The sequence below is a fragment of the Astatotilapia calliptera genome, chromosome 8 (genome assembly GCF_900246225.1).
Source record: "Astatotilapia calliptera chromosome 8, fAstCal1.2, whole genome shotgun sequence".
In the NCBI taxonomy this organism is placed as follows: Eukaryota; Metazoa; Chordata; class Actinopteri; order Cichliformes; family Cichlidae; genus Astatotilapia; species Astatotilapia calliptera.
In genome coordinates, this window is record NC_039309.1 from 5199788 (window position 1) to 5219916 (window position 20129).

General features: G+C 41.0%; 2 protein-coding genes across 3 annotated transcripts in view; both read right to left on the bottom strand.

Annotated features, from left to right (window-relative positions):
- The window catches only part of tbkbp1 (TBK1 binding protein 1), an 88331-nt gene that overhangs the window by 30884 nt on the left and 37318 nt on the right, over positions 1–20129 (bottom strand). Inside the window, exon 3 of the mRNA XM_026178074.1 lies at positions 15759–15884. Within this exon, the coding sequence (XP_026033859.1) occupies positions 15759–15884 (126 nt within the window). The remainder of the gene's footprint in view (positions 1–15758; positions 15885–20129) is intronic.
- On the bottom strand, positions 4243–14242 carry LOC113028083 (uncharacterized). 2 transcript variants are annotated; one of them, XM_026178072.1, is made up of 4 exons: positions 11053–14242; positions 10899–10961; positions 10742–10804; positions 4243–10625 (listed from the first exon to the last, which is right to left on the bottom strand). In XM_026178072.1, the coding sequence occupies exon 4, from the start codon at positions 10065–10067 to the stop codon at positions 6063–6065; it is 4005 nt and encodes a 1334-aa protein (XP_026033857.1). In that variant the 5' UTR covers positions 10068–10625; positions 10742–10804; positions 10899–10961; positions 11053–14242; the 3' UTR covers positions 4243–6062. The 2 variants fall into 2 exon arrangements, with proteins under 2 accessions (XP_026033857.1, XP_026033858.1); XM_026178073.1 differs by lacking the exons at positions 10899–10961; positions 11053–14242 and having other exon boundaries at positions 10742–10878.

Here is a 20129-nt window from a genome sequence, read left to right on the forward strand (position 1 = left end):
TCGACAAACAGTTTCAAGCCGATCTGGTTGACATGTGTGAATATGTGACAGATAATGATAATGTGAGATATCTGCTAACATGTATAGATGTATTCTCAAAATACGCATGGGTTAGATGCCTAACAAACAAGACAGGGTCTGTTGTATCAGCTGCTTTTGAAGATATACTTAGTGAGGGTAGGATCCCTGTGAAACTACAAACAGATGAAGGCAAAGAGTTTTATAATGCAACCTTTAAACAGCTAATGAAGCGATATAATATCAAGCATTTCTCAACAGCTAGCGAGGTTAAATGCAGTATTGTCGAGAGATTCAATCGTAGCTTCAAGGGTAGAATGTGGAAGTACTTAACATCAGCCAACTCCCGGAGATATGTAGATATCATACCAGATCTCACACAAGCATATAACAATGCTTATCACAGATCTATCCAAATGGCTCCGGCAGAGGTGAATAAGGATAATGAGAAGTCGGTCTTCAACGCGCTGTACAAAACGAGGCCTCAGAGGGAACTGCGCTTTAAATTTAATATCGGTGACACTGTACGAATATCAAAACTGAGAGGAAAGTTTCGAAAAGGATACGAGCAGACCTACACCGATGAGATTTTCACAGTCAAGGAACGTATAGGGAGACAGCCCCCAGTGTACAGACTAGTGGATCTAGCAGGAGAGGTATTGAAAGGTTCATTTTATGAGCCTGAGATACAACGTGTGGTTGTTGATGAAAACAAAACATTTAAAATTGAAAACATATTGGCTAGAAAAAAAGTGGGTCGGAAAAAGCAGGTGCTAGTGAAATGGCTAGGATGGCCCAACAGCTTTAATTCGTGGATTCCAGAAAAAGACATCGTTGAGGCGTAATTAACACAGATGACGCAGCTCTACACACATTCATTCAACACTGAGCATAGACTGAGAAAGCATGAATAAAAAGAACAACAATGCAGGCTTCTATGTAAGCCTCTTCTCGAATGCTTCATCACATGTTTACCCGGGTAATAAGATATCTAATTTTAGAACAAAGCTAGCAAAACCTATTGTTTTGGATCAGCCATATGAGGTCGCTGTTATAGAGATACAGTACCCACGCATATGGCGGACTTTTCCACAATCAGATTCGGAAGTGGAAATTCATGACCCCGTCAAAGACGGAACCATAGCCATAACCATGATCGAACTGTCTGTGGGCCATTATGCATCTGTGGAACAGATAATAAAAGAATTTAATTTTAAATGTCAACAGCACCAAGCCACTGGAGACATTAAAATGCAGTACAACGCCGTTAGTAACCATGCCTGTGTTATGGGGCCTAGGGGGACTATTCTCACATTTAGAGGGAGACTGGCGGAAATCCTAGGATTCAAAACAGGAGAACCGTTTGCACTTCATTATAAAAACACATATGCCCCGCACCCCGCAGACATATACGGGGGAAAATATAACATCTTTATTTATGCAGATATCGTTGATTACCAGCTTGTGGGTGACGCCCACGCGAGGCTATTAAGAGCTATAAATATTACAGACGATGACCGCCGGTTGCCTATTCTACAATTTGACAGCCCACACTACACACCTGTGTCAAAGACATTAATCGACGACATAGAAATTGATTTGAAAGACGATCGAAATCAACACATACCCTTTTTATACGGCAAAGTGTTTGTCAAGTTACACTTCCGACCGATAACACAGCATTTTTGAAAAAAAAAAGGATGGCCGTCTACAACTCTGATGACTCAAAATATGTAAAATACTACTTATCACAGGCTGGTGGAGAGCTCGGAGGGTATGTTGGGACCAGTACACAATATGGGACAGGTCTGGGTGGGTTGTTCCGTAGCTTGTTTAGATTTGCAGTACCGCTGTTTAAAAAAGGAGTCAGCATAGTCAAACCACACCTAAAAACAGCCGCATCGGGCATAGTGTCTGATGTCATAACCAACATAACCAGACCCTCAACCACTAAGCAGGACGGTAACGGCTTGTATGTGTATACGCCCAAACCATCTAAGACCCCACCCCCAGGGCAGCCGTTGTCTAAAAAGCGTAAAACCACAAAACCTAGCAGGAGAGCCACCAAACGGACACCGTCACGCAGAGTGAAGAGACCCAGAACCACTCGTTCAAAAACTGCAGCGCTTGACATATTCTAAATGGCACTGTTACACAGTCATTCTGGAGAATGTGTAAAAACAGAGCTCGATCTTTTTACTGTCCCATACACACAGACTAGCATTGAGAAAAGTACATTTATTGAAATCCCACCTGTATCTGCAATCACTGATGGAGGGCCGATCGAGTTTTACATCTCATCGTCGGGTGAAGATTACCTGGATCTAAATGACTCATATATCTACACACGGGTGAGAATCACAAACGCTGATGGCTCAAACCTGGCTAGGGACGCTAATGTAGGATTTATTAATTATCCTGGATGCACCATATTTAGTCAAGTCGATATTAATTTGGGAGACCGGCTCATTAGTCAATCATCCAATACATATCCATACAGAGGTGTGATAGAATGTCTTATCAATTATAATAAGGACACTTTAGACACACAGTTCAGCACCGGGTTATTCTGTAAGGATACAGCATCACACATGAATGACACATCTATAGAAGGAGAGAACCAGGGTCTGATGACCAGAGGTGGCTACACAGCAAATAGTAGTATTGTTGAATTGATTGCACCAGTACATGCAGACCTGTTTTTTCAAGAAAAACTGTTACTTAATGGAATCGACCTGTCGCTGAAATTTGTGCGCTCTAAAGACGAATTTGCTCTCATGACAGCGGATGCCAATGCATACAGAGTTAAAATTGTCTCAGCCAGTCTCTTTGTCAAGAAAGTTAGTGTATCACCTAGCGTCAGACTTGCACACAGCAAGGCATTGCACCATGCAAACGCAAAATACACGGTAGACAGAGTATCTTTAAAGACCTTCTCCATACCTGCAGGGGCTAGAATATCAACAAATGACAATTTATTTATGGGTAGGATACCTAAATTTGTCATCATTGCATTCATAGACAATGAAGCATACACAGGCTCCTACCAGCGTAATCCATTTCATTTTGAAAACTGCGATATAGAATTTATGTCTTTATATGCTGATAGTCAGGCTTATCCTGCTAAACCATTCCAGCCAAATTTCCAGAGAAAACACTATATCAGAGAATTTTACCAGCTGATACAAACCACAGGGAGACATTTAAAGGACAGATCGTTGGCCATAACACGTGACGACTTTGGTAACGGCTACACTTTATTCTGTTTCAATCTGGAAGCTGACGAAGGACATTCAGGGAATGTGTCGTTAATTAAAACTGGGAACGTGAGATTGGAAACCCGTTTCAGAAATCCACTACCCCGTACCGTGAACCTCTTGTGTTATTCTGTATTTGATTCAGTCATTGAAATATCTAACATGAGACAGGTGCTCTTGGACTACTATTGAGACAAAAACGGTCATGAACACTATAGAACTATCAGCCGTGGTCGGCGGCATTATCAATAAAAACACACATTTCCTAGGCGTGTTAGCCTATGATCAACTAACCACTGAACGGCTTCAAAGACTCCCTGCTATGTGTATTGTAAACACCCACCCTTCTACGATGCCAGGGGAACATTGGCTTGCTGTTTATATTTCGAGAGACAGACGCGGTTATTTTTTTGATAGTTTTGGTCACTCGTTAGACAGTTTTCCCCCAGCAATAAAGATGTTTCTTCTAAAAAACTGCTCCACTGTTTTATATTCAGGAAAACAAGTGCAGAACGACTTCTCCATCACATGCGGTCAACATTGTGTATTTTTTTTATATCATATGCAAAATGGTGTATCTTATGCCCGCCTGCTTAACATGTATGGGTCTGATTTAATTTGTAATGATGCTATGGTGTGTCGATTTGTCAACAACATACAACCTGTTGCTGTATGCAGTGCTTATGTGTGTGTGCAATGTGGATACTGATATGTACTAATGAGAATAATAATAAAAACAACATGAGAGCATGATTTAATCGAGTCAATGGTATTTATTATCAAATCTCGTATATATATATATAGATTCATAACATACTTTGTTTAAACATAAAAGAAATCAAACATTAACCAGTAATAAAAGACATAAAATATTTAACAGTAATAAAAGAAAATAAAACAAAACAATTTAGCAGCAATAAGTGAAAAAAAACAACAACATAACAGTAGAAAAACACCAAACAGCAAATATTTTTAGCAGAAAAACAATTTCTGCAATAAGAAAAAAAAACCTGAATTCAAAAATCCAACCACTCTACAGGACCCCCCTTTAATTTGTTTTTTTTATTCTTTATTTTTTTTAGTGTACTATGTCGCAGCGGTCCACCGGGGGTGTTCTTTTTTGGTGTGTGATCGGTTTTATACAAGGCGACGGTCTTACGTATGCCTGTGTTAGATATGGCTGATAACGGTATGTTTAAATCTGAGAAAGCTTTTAAAAACTCTGTCCAACCGATAGGTCTCAAACCCTCAGAAGGTGTGTGTGTGGTTGTGACGGCTTTAATTAGATCATAAATGTGTGAACCAGGGATGGTTTGTTTATCAACAACAATTTCGCCTTTGTCATTGTAAGAGATCAAGTGTGGCGAACGGTTCACCGCTGATAGAATAAGTTCTGCATTCCTCCTACTCCTTTTAGGTATGTGTGTTAAAACATTCTCCGCAACAAGATCCCGCACCCCGGCATCACCATGAACAGGCAATGTGTCCGCCGACTGGGGTTGCACATCCCTGTTAAATTGTTCAGGTAATGATAAAGACAGTACATTCTTTTCACGGGCACCTTGTCTCACAAGGGTGAGGTATCTTTGGAGAATATCGCTGTATTTTTTAGCCTTCTCATACACATCTATGTCAGAATCTTGTAACACTTGTAACATCTCCTTGTCCAACTCGTTCTGAGACTGTTGTCTGATGGTGCCTGTTTGCTGCTGCTGCTGCTGTTGCTTTATTAAGTCCAACTGGTGTTGGGGTACCAAAAACATCTTTTGCACATGTTCCATTTTCACCTGTTTGCTATCAGACTGGTTATGAAAGGGATTGCAGCCCCTAATAACGGCAGTAAAAACCCTCCAGATTGGTTGATTGTCTTTCTCTTTTTCAAAGATTTTATTTTTTTGTCTGCAATCAGTCTGATTATTGTTTTTTTCTTTTTTAGCTGTTTGTACTGCTGATCGGTCAGTGGAATGTTACCATGCAATACATTAAAGGCTATCTCACACAATGCATTGATAAAATCTAAGTTTGAATTACTAATAATAACTCTGCGTAGAGTAGGAGGAGCCCTGTATATCATCTCCAACAGAGACAGATTCCTCCGCATGCGTGATGACATCCTCTCACCTCTTTGCTGATTTTTGTTTTGGAATGTAAACAACCGGACGGTCTGACAGTAAATTTGTTCTGAGTCTTAAATAGTCCGGGGTCTTAGCTTTATAGTCTATTAAAAGATACCCGTATGTTGTCGATGTGGCATCATTAAACGCTTCTATAAAATATTTAGTATTACCCGGAAACATTTGCCTGGCTAAAAGCATAACCTGATATTTATCTCTCGGATTTTTAAACAATATTAGGTAATTAGTGTTCAAGGAAATGGTTCTACTGGATTTTCCCTGAATAAACAAATTCTGAACTAGATATATACAACTCAAATTCCTATGATGCACATACTTTGTGAACACATTTTGTACTTCTAAATTGTTAGCTGCATCGTTCATCACATCGTCTATAATTAACAAATTGTTCTTTTCTGCAGGCAGAAGGGTGTCATCAGCAAGAGATTCGGGTATACCGTTAACAAAGTTTATGTTTCTTATCTTAAGAAGCTGGTCATATAGTGTCTGCCAGCATGAGTATATATACACAATGTTATCAATGCTGCATGATATAATCCTGGAAGAGTTTTCAATTATGTTTTTAACAAAAAAAGTCTTGCCACAGTTACTGGGACCGCTGACCACCATGCTGAACGGATGCTGCAACCGGGCGTCAAACCCCTGTTCTAATTTAAAATCCATAAGGAAGGGTTGTGAAGTCTGGGAGCACACGGCGCTTATTGTAAACAACTTTAACTTTTTTCACAATGGTTTCATTCTTCAAATGAAGCTTCTTTTTATCGCGTCTGATGCTATCAGACACTGCAACTAGGTGTGCGTCTGATGTCTGATTGGCTACAAACTTGCGGACTAAACCTTTCAAGGAGTCGTGGGTGACAACTTTCGAGTTTAATGCATTCAGTGTGACGCCTTTACATTTGACCTGGGTCTTGCCCAGCGATGTGTGATACGCATAACATTTTGGCCCACCGGAAACAAATTCCGCTATGTAATCCTCCACACCATCCTCTCCACAATCTAATTCACTTGTGAGATCCCCCAGAAACGGACCTAGAGGAGGCATCCACTCGCCAGGGCGTGCCGTGAAAATGACACTGTCCGTGTCACAATACAGCACGCGCTGCTGCAAGTTGTCTAGCAAATCATACAGCATGAGTCTGGCGTGTGCAGTGGTCATGGCCCCGACAAAGACATTAACGTCCTTCACACGGGAAGCTCTACCATCAGCGTGGCGCCACTGCACCATTGCGACGTCGTCAGAGATGAAACAAAACTGACGCACGTCGTACTGGTCGCTAAACATTAGCTGGCTAAATCTGGAAGGGTCTGTAATGAGCTCAGATGATGCCATGTTTGACCTCATGCTGAAACGACCCCATAACGAGTTTAACAACAGCTTGTTACAGTTACGAACAGCTTTATTTACACAAATCTTGGATGGGTCTAGCATTATTCCCTCCTTCTCATAATACTCGTCTATGTACTTCTGCTGTTCGTCAGGTGTGTTCACATGTTCAGGATACCCCGAGGCCTCCTGTTTGAGTTTTAGGAAGGTTTTCACATAGTCTTTAAACAATGTGTCGGTCTTATTGGGGAAATGCCACACCTCATCAACAGCAAGAACCCTGTATCCCTTCTCAACAGCTTTTTCAAGCTCAAATGAGACCCATGTGCCTTTCAACACCCGCTCACTGTCACTGTGCCCGCATGCAGTATGCTGGTTCTGGTCTTCAGCACACATGCTGCAGAGTGGAAACATCAGTTTTCCATGGCATCTGTAGGGTAGGACGGGGTGAAAAAGACCCTTAGGTGGGAGCACTGTGCATTTAACAAAGCCGAAATAATTTTCTAGCTTGTCAAAGTTGGTGTAAATGACTTGAGGGTGTCCTACAGGATAGTCTTTTTTAGACTGCACTGTGGGATAGAGACTGGTGAAGTCGTAGTAAAATGTTTTTTCATCACAAGCAGTCTTGTGGTACAGCTTTAGAGCATTTGTGCGACCGCCAAAAAGGGCGTCTCGGGGATTCAGGCGTTCTGGCTTTCTGTACGTATGCATGAAAGCCACAACTGCAGGGTCTGTCTGCTTCAAGGCAGCCCATTCACACTCCCACATCACTATTACGCTCACACTGTGTTGTGATCTCAGTGCATCAACTTTGTCACAAAACATGCGATGCAGCAGTCCATAGGATGCTTTGCTGACAGGATTAACTTCACTCTCGGGGTAGCATTTAACACAACCGTGGTGAAAACATCCTGCAAATTCATAAGCTGTATTACTTGTGGGGTCAAAACCGTCCACAAAATACGGTCCAACCCTCTGTTCGCCTCCTCTGAGAGCATGTTTTACCACTTTGTTGGTGGTGTGGGACACATATTGAAGCCATTCAATAGAGACGTTAGAAAACGTCTTGTTCTGCTCAACGTATGCCCCTTCATACGTGAGAGCGAGCGCGTCTCTAGGCAGAAACAGCGTTTTATACACACCCATACTAAATGCAGCCAGGGTGGTATACATGAATGGATCAACTTGAGTACAACCCAGTAGCGTGTCACGATAAATGATGCATGCTTTACGCAGGACATCAACATCGTTAACACAGTAACGCTTGAGTTCAGCCTGAAAATCAAAGGGATTCTGTGAGGCAACCTGGTACCATTCCATGAATCGCACCTTATCGCTTTCAGACATGTGCTCATAGCCGTAGAAGGAGGGGTCTGGGTACGGGCCCACATAACGCTCATTATCCCTCGTATTAAACCTGTGTGGGAAATGGCCCTTCTGCAGGTCTTGAAAACCTAAAGCAGAGGGTATTTTGGCAAGGCCCATGGGCAAAAAGCTGAACGAATCAATCCACCGCTGGTCATAGTCCCTGTCATGCATTAAAATCACACGGCTGCCGCTCATTATGACACTAGGTGTTATGCTCTGTCTGACAAAGTACTCGAGGAGTATGTAGTTATCAAAGCCAGATGCATTATGTGCTATGAAAGTGTACCCACGAAACCTTGGGCGTCTGTAATGCTGCACAAACGCCTCCACACACTTTAATGTATTAAATGTGAACTTATTGCCCTTCAGATCAGACGCACACACAAAGTTAGCCTCGTGTTTACCGTTGTGGTACCGCGTCTCAAAATCATATAAAATGTATTTATCGTTAGGCTTCTGTTTTTCAACAGGCTGTATGAAACACTGATGGTCGGAGTCTCCTGCTAATTTAGGTTCGCGGCAGTGCTCGCATCTAGGCTGCGCACATTTGTGTGGCAATTTCTTGGATTCTCTATATGTGGTGCCACAGTGCATGCAATGTTTCATATTATCACAGGGGATCATGTTGTGTTTTAATTCAGGTAATTTGTGTTGTTGGTAACAGTGTTGTGATTTGCAGATGCGGTTACAGTCGCTGCATTTCACTGTGGGTCCCCTGTGATGTTGACAGAGTGTGTAACATGTGTTACATCTATGTTTACAGCTGTGCTGTAATGGTGTATTATATATACCGTAACAGAAATTACACACATAGGATCCCCCCAAAAAAGCGGTCGGGTTTAAAATCAGGTGGTAATGTTGATTATGGAGATACATCATCAACGTGTTAGGGTTTGGCTCTTCATGTGTGTAAAAACATTCCAGGCGTTTACGCCCTTCTGTGTGGTAATAGATTACAATCTTAATGTTGAAGTGCTTCTCAAATTTACCGACATCAGAGAATGATACTTGCTGTGTGTCGCATAGACCTACTTCAGCATGCATCTGTTTAGCTGTAGCAAGTTTTTCATGCTCAGAGGATGATGAGTTTAATGAATGTGCTATGCATAGGGAGAAGCACAAATTGTTGTTTGTGTTGTTTGGTGTGTATAAATGTCTGCCTTTCTTTGAGAGAATCTCATCATAAGGTATGTGCGCCAGTCTTAAGCGAGACCCGCCACTACTGTTCTGAGCTACCGTGACAATAAACTCTAATTCATCATCACCGATAGATTCATCATTACTCTGCATAACTTGTGCAATTTGATCGAGAAACAGCTCCGGATCATACCGATCATCAGCGTTTAAAACAGCCTGAACATCTGAAGCCAGCGAGGGGCCACGCAGGACCACGTTTAGAACACTGCCCTGTTGGGATCCCGCCACAGCTCTGTCTATCACATTGGCTAAGCACTCGCGCACTCGCGCCGGCACTTGTTCTGGATGATCGAGACTTATACCCCTAAAATCAAGGCGTTCACGCAATTCGCGAGCATTAAAATTAGGTATCTCTCTAATGTGTGACTGAGAGCGGCTGCCGGACCCAGACTGCACAACGGGCTCAATAACAACTGCAGTAGCTGCAGCAGAGGTGACCCGGCTAGATTGTGCATCAGACGCAAAATCACCAGCAGCACAAGCTATATGGTTAGCATCAGTAACAGCAACGGCCCGAGCAACACCAGCTGTACTATCACTATTATTAGCAACAATAGCCCCATCAGCAATAGCAGACGTAGGAACAGTCTGACAAGGATGTGTATCGGATGAGGCTGATGCAGGCACCCTATTAAGTCTAGCTATAATATCGTCTAATTTTTTATCTGTTTCTTCAGCCCACTGCATAAAAGTCTCTAAGTCAAAACATCTAACAGGAGTGGAGGTTCCGTTATTATGTTTAAATAATTTATTTGGAGGGTCCATGGTCTGGATTTTAAAAGTCAGGGACTTGAAATTTTGCTGCAGATGTTGTCTAATGTACTACACACTTTGTTTATGAGTTTGGTAAACTGTTGCCTTTGTACCTGTGCTTCTTGGTGGTATTGATTGAGTCTAGCTTCAATCAAACATAATTTATCAGCTATTGAAGCTATTGAAGCTATATGACTTTGTTCAGCAGGCTGAGCGTCTGGAAGCTTTATGTAAGCATCATACGCCGCTGATATTTGAGAGTCTGTTATGCCGTCTTCTTCGAAATCTATGTGTGAATCAACGCTATTTCTGACACATTCTGGGGTGGTGGGTATATGAACTAGATCAAAATCTGACATGCTGTACTCAAAAACATCAGAGAAATCGCGAGGTAGCCACTCACTCGGGGGTGTTGCAGGTTCGCTGATGAAGATCGGTTCTGACTCTCCACTGTTGCACAAAGCTCCAGGTTTTTGTTGTTCTGGGAGGTCGATACTGCTTAAACATTCCAAAAACGTCTGGAATCGTATGGTGTCCTGATCATTATGAGGAGGGGTGCTGTTCTGCAGTCTGTGAAGATAGATAGACATGTGTTAAAACATATTATACATGTACCCATTTCAAACTGAATAAGCGTGTCTCCCTCTCTATCTCTTTTTATCTAATTTATATATGCCTATGCTTACCTTGTAGTGTGCGTTATTCGGGATGGTCCTGCTTCTCCACACACCCGGTTCTCTGGCGTGGCTCTGTAGGTGTAAAACGGTCAGTTTAGAACATTTGTAATTGTTTAAACCCCTTTAAAAAAAAAATACACAACTATACATCCCGTTGTATACACACCTGATGTAAGGTAGGGCTCTGTGGTAGCGGTGTCTGAATGTTTTCCTGCTCAGTTTGTTAACCCTGGAACAAACAAAAACGTTATTACATAATTTAAAACAATCGCTAGTTTAAAACATACATACGTTTAAAAATCCAGTAATGCTGTACACACCTTGTGCCTGTTAGAGAACTAGTTCCAGCTGTAAAAGCGCCCGTTTCTAAAGAAAAGGGTCCTGGGCCGTTCTCCCGAACTCCTAAAAATTAAGCTTTTGTTTTAGGAAAAAAAGATAGTTTGAATATCCTATAATATGTTAACATAACACTTTTTAAAAATCCAATAATAGGTTTTGTTTTACTTACCGTTTACGATGTCCATGTTATAAAGAACGATGTTAGTGTTGATGATCGCAAAGAAAATGGTGTGCTCTGCAGCGAATCTTGAGGCGTAAATGGCTCAGGGTATCGGGCTCTGAGCGTGTTTTTTATATAGGGTGGGTGTTTCCAAAAAGAAAGGTATGTCTCCAATCAATTTAAATGAGGCCCTACAGGGCTTTTGTCTTCTCAAGGAATTACAAAGGAGCCGATACTTCAGACAATAGGCGGGGTCGCCACCCGACTGGTACCAACTGCCCCATTTACCTTGTCGAGGAATTACAAAAAGAGCCAATACTGGCCACTTTAAACAATAGGCTGGGCCCTTGTTCGCATGGTACTCTCAACAACTAAGTGATACCCGCAGTGGGCTTTTACAATCCTGAACAAATTCAAACAATTAGCCAGCTGTTGAAAAGTTGGAGCGGGTCTGGGCGACTGGTTTTAGAAGTATCACTGTAGCGTTTATTTTCTAAAGGGCTGAATGTTATTTGCGACTATCTGTTGTGTTAAAAACTACTCTGAAACCATGAAACCACTTACAGAAGAAATGGCCCGTTTGATCCGTTTTTAAATAAATAAAATGCTTGCATCGGTGCATGGTGTGACACCAAAATCACAAAATGAGTGTATTTAAAAGACGATTAGTTTGAAAAGAGCGATACTGGCTGCTTTGGGGGAAAAGGTGACATTGTGTGCAGCGTGTTTTAGAAGTATCACTGTAGCGTTTATTTTCTAAAGGGCTGAATGTTATTTGCGACTATCTGTTGTGTTAAAAACTACTCTGAAACCATGAAACCCCTTACAGAAGAAATGGCCCGTTTGATCCGTTTTTAAATAAAATGATCGCATCAACCCTGGAAAGAAACCCCAGTAGATGTGTAAAAACTAGTTAAATTAAAACTAGGGGTTTGATTAAATGAAACGCTTGTGAACATGCTGACATCACCCATTCAGAAGAAATTCCCATTTGTGCCATTTATAAAATAAAATGCATGCCTCACTGCAAGCTGAGACATTGTCAGATTTAGAAAATTAGTGTGATTAAAACACTATTACCAACACTTTTGACTAGAGCACACCCTCTTTGTTAAGGCGCACTGTGAACCAAAACAGCTTCCACTCCGCCAAGAATGAAACAAGATGTCTCCAATCAATTTAAATGAGACCCTACAGGGCTTTTGTCTTCTCAAGGAATTACAAAGGAGCCGATACTTCAGACAATAGGCTGGGTCACCACCCGACTGGTACCAACTGCCCCATTTACCTTGTCGAGGAATTACAAAAAGAGCCAATACTGGCCACTTTAAACAATAGGTTGGGCCCTTGTTCGCATGGTACTCTCAACAACTAAGTGATACCCGCAGTGGGCTTTTACAATCCTGAACAAATTCAAACAATTAGCCAGCTGTTGAAAAGTTGGAGCGGGTCTGGGCGACTGGTTTTAGAAGTATCACTGTAGCGTTTATTTTCTAAAGGGCTGATGAAAAGAGCGATACTGGCTGCTTATAGCATTTATTTTCTAAAGGACTGAATGCTATTTGTAACATTTACTGTGTTAAAAACTAGCTGGCTGGCTTTGTCTCACTCTTAGTTCAACATTCCGAAATCCCGATTTTTAAATAAAATGATCGCATCAACCCTGGAAAGAAACCCCAGTAGATGTGTAAAAACTAGTTAAATTAAAACTAGGGGTTTGATTAAATGAAACGCTTGTGAACATGCTGACATCACCCATTCAGAAGAAATTCCCATTTGTGCCATTTATAAAATAAAATGCATGCCTCACTGCAAGCTGAGACATTGTCAGATTTAGAAAATTAGTGTGATTAAAACACTATTACCAACACTTTTGACTAGAGCACACCCTCTTTGTTAAGGCGCACTGTGAACCAAAACAGCTTCCACTCCGCCAAGAATGAAACAAGAAACAAAGAATTGCTTTTAAGAACACATGCATAACTGAATGTTGCGATACACCTAAGTGAAAAAATAGTTTAATTAAAAACCCTATGGTTTGATTAAATTAAAACCCCGTTAAAAACACATAAACTCATATAACCCCTCTGATACCCTGTGGTATTTCAACACCTGAACACGCATGCGCACACACACACACGAAACTGGTCAAATCGGTTTGGTTGGCCGCCATCTTGGACTAGTGCCATCGAATTACTGAACGCGCATGCGCACACGCACGAAACCGGTCAAACCGGTTCTCAAACCGGTTTGGTTGGCCGCCATCTTGGATAGGTGCCATCGTTCAGTTGGCCGCCATCTTGGATAGGTGCCATCGTATTACTACTATCATATATGTTAGTTTTTTTTAGGTGTGCTGTGGCTTTAAAGAGCAGAAGCCTTCTGTGGTTAGTTTGGTTTGTTCAGTAGCTGAAGGCAGTGCTATCACGAGAGAAAACGCTGAAAACTCTGGTTACCTGGAGAGCCGTACAGTTGCAGTTTAAAGGGACAGCATCCTTAAATCAAACATACTCACAAATATAAGTTATCTCTGCAGTCTGGTGGCAAAAAAACAACAATGTAGAAGCACCTTTAGCAGCTATAACTTAAAGTAATTATTTTCAGTATGACTTTGTTGGTCTCTCACATCACTGAGGCAGAGTTTCAGTCCACTCTCCTTTGCAGTGTTGCTTCAGGTTTGAAGGCATTTATTTTGCAGCTTTCTTAAAGTCCGGTGAGGTTGAGGTCTGAACTTTGACTGGGCCCCTGCAACACTTTCCCCTTTTTCAGTCTTTCTGCTGTGCTTGGGATCATTGTCCTGTTGCATGACTCGATTTGGAGGACAGAAGGCCTCACCTCTAACTCTAGAAAAAACAAACCTAACTCCAAAGATTTGGGATGCTGTGTAAAACAACTAAAAACCTAATGCAATGATCTGCAAATCTCACCTATGTTATATTCACAATAGAATATGGAAAAAATGTTTAAAATGTCTAAACTGAAATGTACCACAAGAAAACTATCAGGTATTTTTGAAGTTCATGGGATGTGCATAATAAGATTCAGATTTTCTGGAGAAATATCTGTGCAGGCTGACATTCAGTATTGGATCCCTGTGATCTTTGGGCCCTCAGGCAGCATTGTATTAAAAACAGGCATGCTTCTGTCATGGAAATCACTGCACAGGCTAACTGTGCCATCCACTAATGCAGGTTAGCAACTGCAAGGTGCCCGGATCCTGCAAGAGAAGCCCAAATAATCATAGAAAATGGACACGCATTATGATTTGTTGTCTGCAAAACACATTAATACACTTCTTATAGTGGACGAAAGTGACATTTTATTAAAGTCCACTTAAACTAAGTCAAAGGATCAAACACAGGACTTTAACCCAGAGACTCGGGCCTGTGTCCCATATGAAACCAAAAATGGCAAAAGCATAAAATGTATATTTTCAGATATAGCTTTTCATTTTGCTTTGACACTAAAACTGCTTATTTATGTTTAGGAAGAGGTGAAAGTTCAAATAAAAATAGACTAAGTCAGAAACAAAAAATTAGGAACACCAACACAGAAATTACAGACCTTGTGATGAAAGTACAGTTATGTATATTTGGTTTCAGAGGTAAAGGACAAAAAATTCCTCACATCAAAGCAAAGGTGAAATAAAAAGAAAAGATTTTGTAGGAGTTTGAAAAAACCCCTGATGTGTCTCAGAGCGTGCGTATGAGGGTTCACTGAGGAAATAGCTGAAAAATATTATTATACGCAAAACGGGGGCAGAAAAAATGAAAAAAGCATAAGAAAGCATCATTATGTTCCCAAAGCGAGTGTTCACATGATTGTGTGATGATACATGAAACTGTAAATTTATAGGCTGTACAGTAATTCGATTTTCTCTACCTGCCTTTGATTATTGGAGGTCACCACTTCATTGAAAATATAAGGTTTGTGCCTGTCAGCATGCATAGGTGGTTGTGGTCAGGGTCTTGTACCAACAGAGCATGCTCCTGCAGCCATGAGCCTTTTAATCACTCTGACTGCATGGTATCAGCGCCCCATGACCTTGTATGTCCCACGCTAATCGTTTATGCTGCTCCCATAAACCATTTCCTTCCCTTTGTTCTGCTGTGTAGTTCTTTTTACCGCTGCTGCTACCAGTTTTACCACGGCCTTCCTGTGTCAGTCGTTTCTCAATTGTATTTCCCCACGCTCTTGTTCTCACAGACTTTGAAACAGGAGAGTTACAAGTGAGGAGAAACAAGTAGTCCGAGCACATTTCGGGCACAGCCATTCATCAAGGTTTTGGACAGCGGGAGCACATAAAGTCCACAATTAGTGCTTGTGTGCAGCATGCACACATTATGCGTGCACTAATTTAAAAATGTGTGATGCCTGTGTGTTTGTAAAAAGGCGCGCCTTCTTTAGCATTTGTTTTCTGAAGGTTTACACGATAAGCACATCTGTAGCCAGGTTTAGACCCGGTTATGCCGCGCCACCAAAATAGAGCACCAGCATAAAAATCCTGTGTCTTGTCTGTTCTCTTACCTCGTGGGTCAGGGCGTTGACTCTCTGCTGCAGGCTGCCGTTTTCTGAGTGCAGCATCGCCGTCTCTTTGCTCTCAAATGAGCAGTAGGAGTTAGTGTCCTCACCAAACTCATTGATCATGGGGAACTGCAGAGGAAAAGTAAACAAGAAGACAAAAGTACATTGAGCTTGTTTATATTTTTTGTTTGCTTGGTTTTGATTTTTGTTTTTGCTGCTGTATTCTGCAATTTTTCATGAGTCCACACTGTGATCATTAATGATTCATCTTACATCAGCTGCAGCTTCTGTTTGGCCCAGATATCACTCATAGGATTGGGGAGTAGGGGGGTATTTTTCAGAGCTTTTAAACTAATTAATGAATTTCCATGTCAAGTTGTTCCAGTCATATTTCCTAATTTCGTCCCACACGGTGAAATCTGGGGAGGGCCTATTACTAAGCTTTGTCGGTCAGCCTATCCATCTCTAAGTTTGTCCATCTTCTCGTGTTTTGCGGCAAAACGTTGGAGAATGATGAAGCGCTTTTTAAAAATCACCCTTTCAAAAAATGTCATTTAAGATCCCTCAGATGAATGCAAACAGCAGCCGGTGCCTAAATCAGAAACACTGCAGTTCCTCAAATAGGCACTAGATGGTGACTCGGAAAGCAAGTCAGTCCCCATAGACTCCCAAGTTAAAGTGCCCAGCTTTATAACAACAACAAACAAGTTTACAGCCTAAAAACAAAGTTTTCATCTCTGTTGCTAACTTTCTTCTTGATAACAACTTCTGAGGATGTGAATTTATTTATAAATCCAATTATAATATAAATTCAACTTCCGTAAAAAGTTAAAGTTACACATCGTTAGAGTGGCAGCTTTGAAAAGCATGCCCTACTAGCTTTCTATTAGGCTTCACCTAACATGATTGAACAAACTGCAGGTCCAAGAAGGTTTTATTCCTGTTTTGAGGGCCTGTTGCTTATTAACCAGTCTCCCTGTCCTTACAGATGGCTGCCTGGTTCTGCCAGACGATTCTTCTTGTTAAAAAGGAGTTTTTCCTTCCCACAGTCACCAAGTGCTTGCACATAGGGTATTGTCTGATTGTTGGGGTTTGATATCTCACCTTCACTGTCTTCAAATATCTCTAAAAACCTAAAAATGTAGTTTATTGAACACTTTGTTATGCATAAACTACAAATAATACATTGTTTTGTGTCAATTCCACATCCAGTAAACCTCTCGGGTATGAGGGAAAACCCAGACACACCTCTGAGGTGGTCAGTTAACCACTGAAATTTGCCCCATTAGTGATGCAGGTGGCTTGTTAGTCTTTAGCCTGTGGCGTTAACACTGTGTGGACTACAATTGACAGTTTCTTTATCAGAGGTTTAATCATTTATGAGCAGGCTACAAGTGACTATTTATCTGTTTCTATCATTATAACAATACAGTAATTTAACAAATGGACACAGATTGACATCTACAAGGTAAAAAATGTATAAAAAATAAACAAAGACAGATTAATGACATCTGCTTCTTGGATAAAAGTAGGTTTTCACATTCTGTGTCTCATATGGTCACTTTTAGCTCCAAAAAAGTCTTCTTTTTTTTTAAACTTAAAACCATCAATTTCCTATATTTTTATGTCTGTCAGAAAGGTCAAAAGCCACCACGCTCAGTCTGTCCAAGTGCTCTCATACTTAACCACTGTGAAGCCCACAATTTCCCACGCACTTCTACTAAAGAGCTATTTTAAAAAATGAGCGACAAACATCTAGTTTCATTTAAAAGAAAAGCACAATAATTATTTAAAACACCTGTTTATTGCAGGTTTTAGTAAGCATAATTCAAGCAGGAGTAAATTGCTAGTGATTGGCACTATTTTCACCGTTGCATTAATACACATTTGGTGCTATAATGAGTATTTCAACTCTCAGAATCGTGTATGCGAGACTGACTCGAAATAAACTGCAGAGTGTGCTCATGGTAATGAAGGAATATGTCACCCAGTGCAACAGCGAGGCTCACTGATGTGTTAGTAATAAATTCTGACAACAATGGAGCTCTTTAAGAACAGCAGAATCAGGCACAATACTTCTAGTTGGATCAGTGCTGATTTGTCTTTGGATGTGATTTGTTGACAATCTGAAAAACATAGAAATTGCTAGTTTTATTACTAAGACACAGGCAAGGAAATAATAAAGGATGGCAGAGAACCGGCATTTTAGCAAATACATCGCTTACATTTAAAATATGCTGGAATAATTTCATTATATGTAGCTGAATTTATGCCGGTGTGATTTATTACATCATCATCATAACTTTAGAAAAGGAGTTAATGGACTTTATTACATTTACTATTGTTTTCTAGTGTCGGCGGTCATGGTCCTGAACTCCTGTAGTTACCAGAATGCTTTGATAGAAACATACACGTTATATAACTGCGTGTGTCGTTCAACCTAAATGAACACATTTACATTTAAAGTGCCTACCATAGGCTCAGAGGGCTATTCATTTTCTGTGTGAAGTCATTGTTTTGCTGATGCAATGTCTGTTCGAGGAGCAAACAACCCTTTTCCATTTAGTGCAACACCTCTCTCTGCTCAGTTTAACAGTAAATGTTCCCAACGTGGGCAATCCCAGAGGGCATCAAGTATTCTCACGCCGCTGAGCATCAGGAACGCCGACAACAACCTTGATTTACCCATGAACAAAGCAACAAAAAAAAACCCACTTCCATTTGTATCACTGCAGCAGCTGTGCTGAGGAACCTTGAGCTACACTTAGGACTACTAAAATGTCTTCCATTTGTAACTGATAACAGCTGGATAACAGCTGGATCAGGTGTTAAACAGTATTCGTGCCATGGTTTTTGGTTTCCGCTCTGTTACTTCCTCCTTTCTTTAGTAATGCTTGGTTCTTGTTCATTCCAATTTTCTGCAACACCTGATACCAAACAGATAATCATATTCCCCAGTGTATACTTTGCTGCATGTGCAAACATACATAGAAATACAGCATATAAAGCAGAAAGCAGGCACACGATTGTCCCAAGCGGACCTATGTGGATAAAACATTAAATGCATTAATGTATTGTTTAGGAGTCAGATGCTCTTCAGATGGCACTGAATGGTGGATCTGAACTCAAAGTCTAATGGTACTTTATGACAGATCCTCCACCATGTTTCACAGATGGCTGTAGACTCTCACCTCTCTCCTGCCCTCCATACATATTGATGGAGTTTCAAAATTGGAGTCATCATGCTGTAAAACCAGGCATTTTAACACGGGAGTCTGTGGAAACTGACTTCCCTCAAGTGTCCATTATAAGAATTTTTGGCACTTCCACATTAGCTTCACTTGTCTGCTCCGGAGGGGGATGCTTAAATATTCAAAGCTGAAAAAAGGCACATGTTCTATTTACATAGGCACAGGTGTGACAGCTTCTACTCCAAACAGCAAACATCTGCACCTGCTCTTCCAAAATCAACATCTGTCTCTCTGGGAGAGGGCCCTGAACAAACCACAGTTTGAGAGTAAGTCAACAGCAATGTGGCGGCCTGAAGCCTCGAACAACAGCTGCTCACTAGAATGATGCAGGACTTCGGTCTTACTTCTCCATACCTGCCACCCCTCTCATGCATTTCCAGCACATGTTTTATCTCTTGCAAACAATAAATCATAGAAAAGCCAACAAAATTCATTCAGAATCTCACCCTGACTCTTCAACCTGGTATCACGGCAAAATGTGTAATATACACACAATCAGAAGTAATCGTGGGAAACAGACATTATTACCACATTTACATGTAAATACATATTAACCGCCTAGCTTAATTGTTTCTGGTAACTTAGGACCCGGGAATGCACTTTTTTGCTCACTACTGCCTTCTTGGCTTTAAATGTATTATCTCCCCCTGCTGGAAATGCAACATCTGCACGTGTGCCCATTTTACGGGCACGGTTAACCGGCATGTCTGTTGCACCCTTTGTCGTGATATGGGGTTGGAGTCGTTCTGGTTGACTGTTTCTTTCACAAACAGTCAACTCAAACATAGCTGAAGCTTAAAATTCTCCCCGGTAGCTCATAATACTGCAACAGCTTGCATCTTTTTGGAACTGTCTTCATTATCACAGCAGCCTCTTTCACAATTTTTTAGTCATTTAAAACATTTTGTTCTCTGTTCACATGCAGCAGAACAAGAGCTACACTGTTAATGATGCTCTCCAATACTGTAAGCAGTACAGCTTATTAAAAGTCCTTGTGTACCTGAAGGAGAATTAGGCAGTGAAGGCTGAGGGAAATTCAGATACATCACTACTTCATAGCCATATTATTTCTAGAATAAGTAGACCACAGACTAATGATGATCACAATGTAGGAGTGATTTTT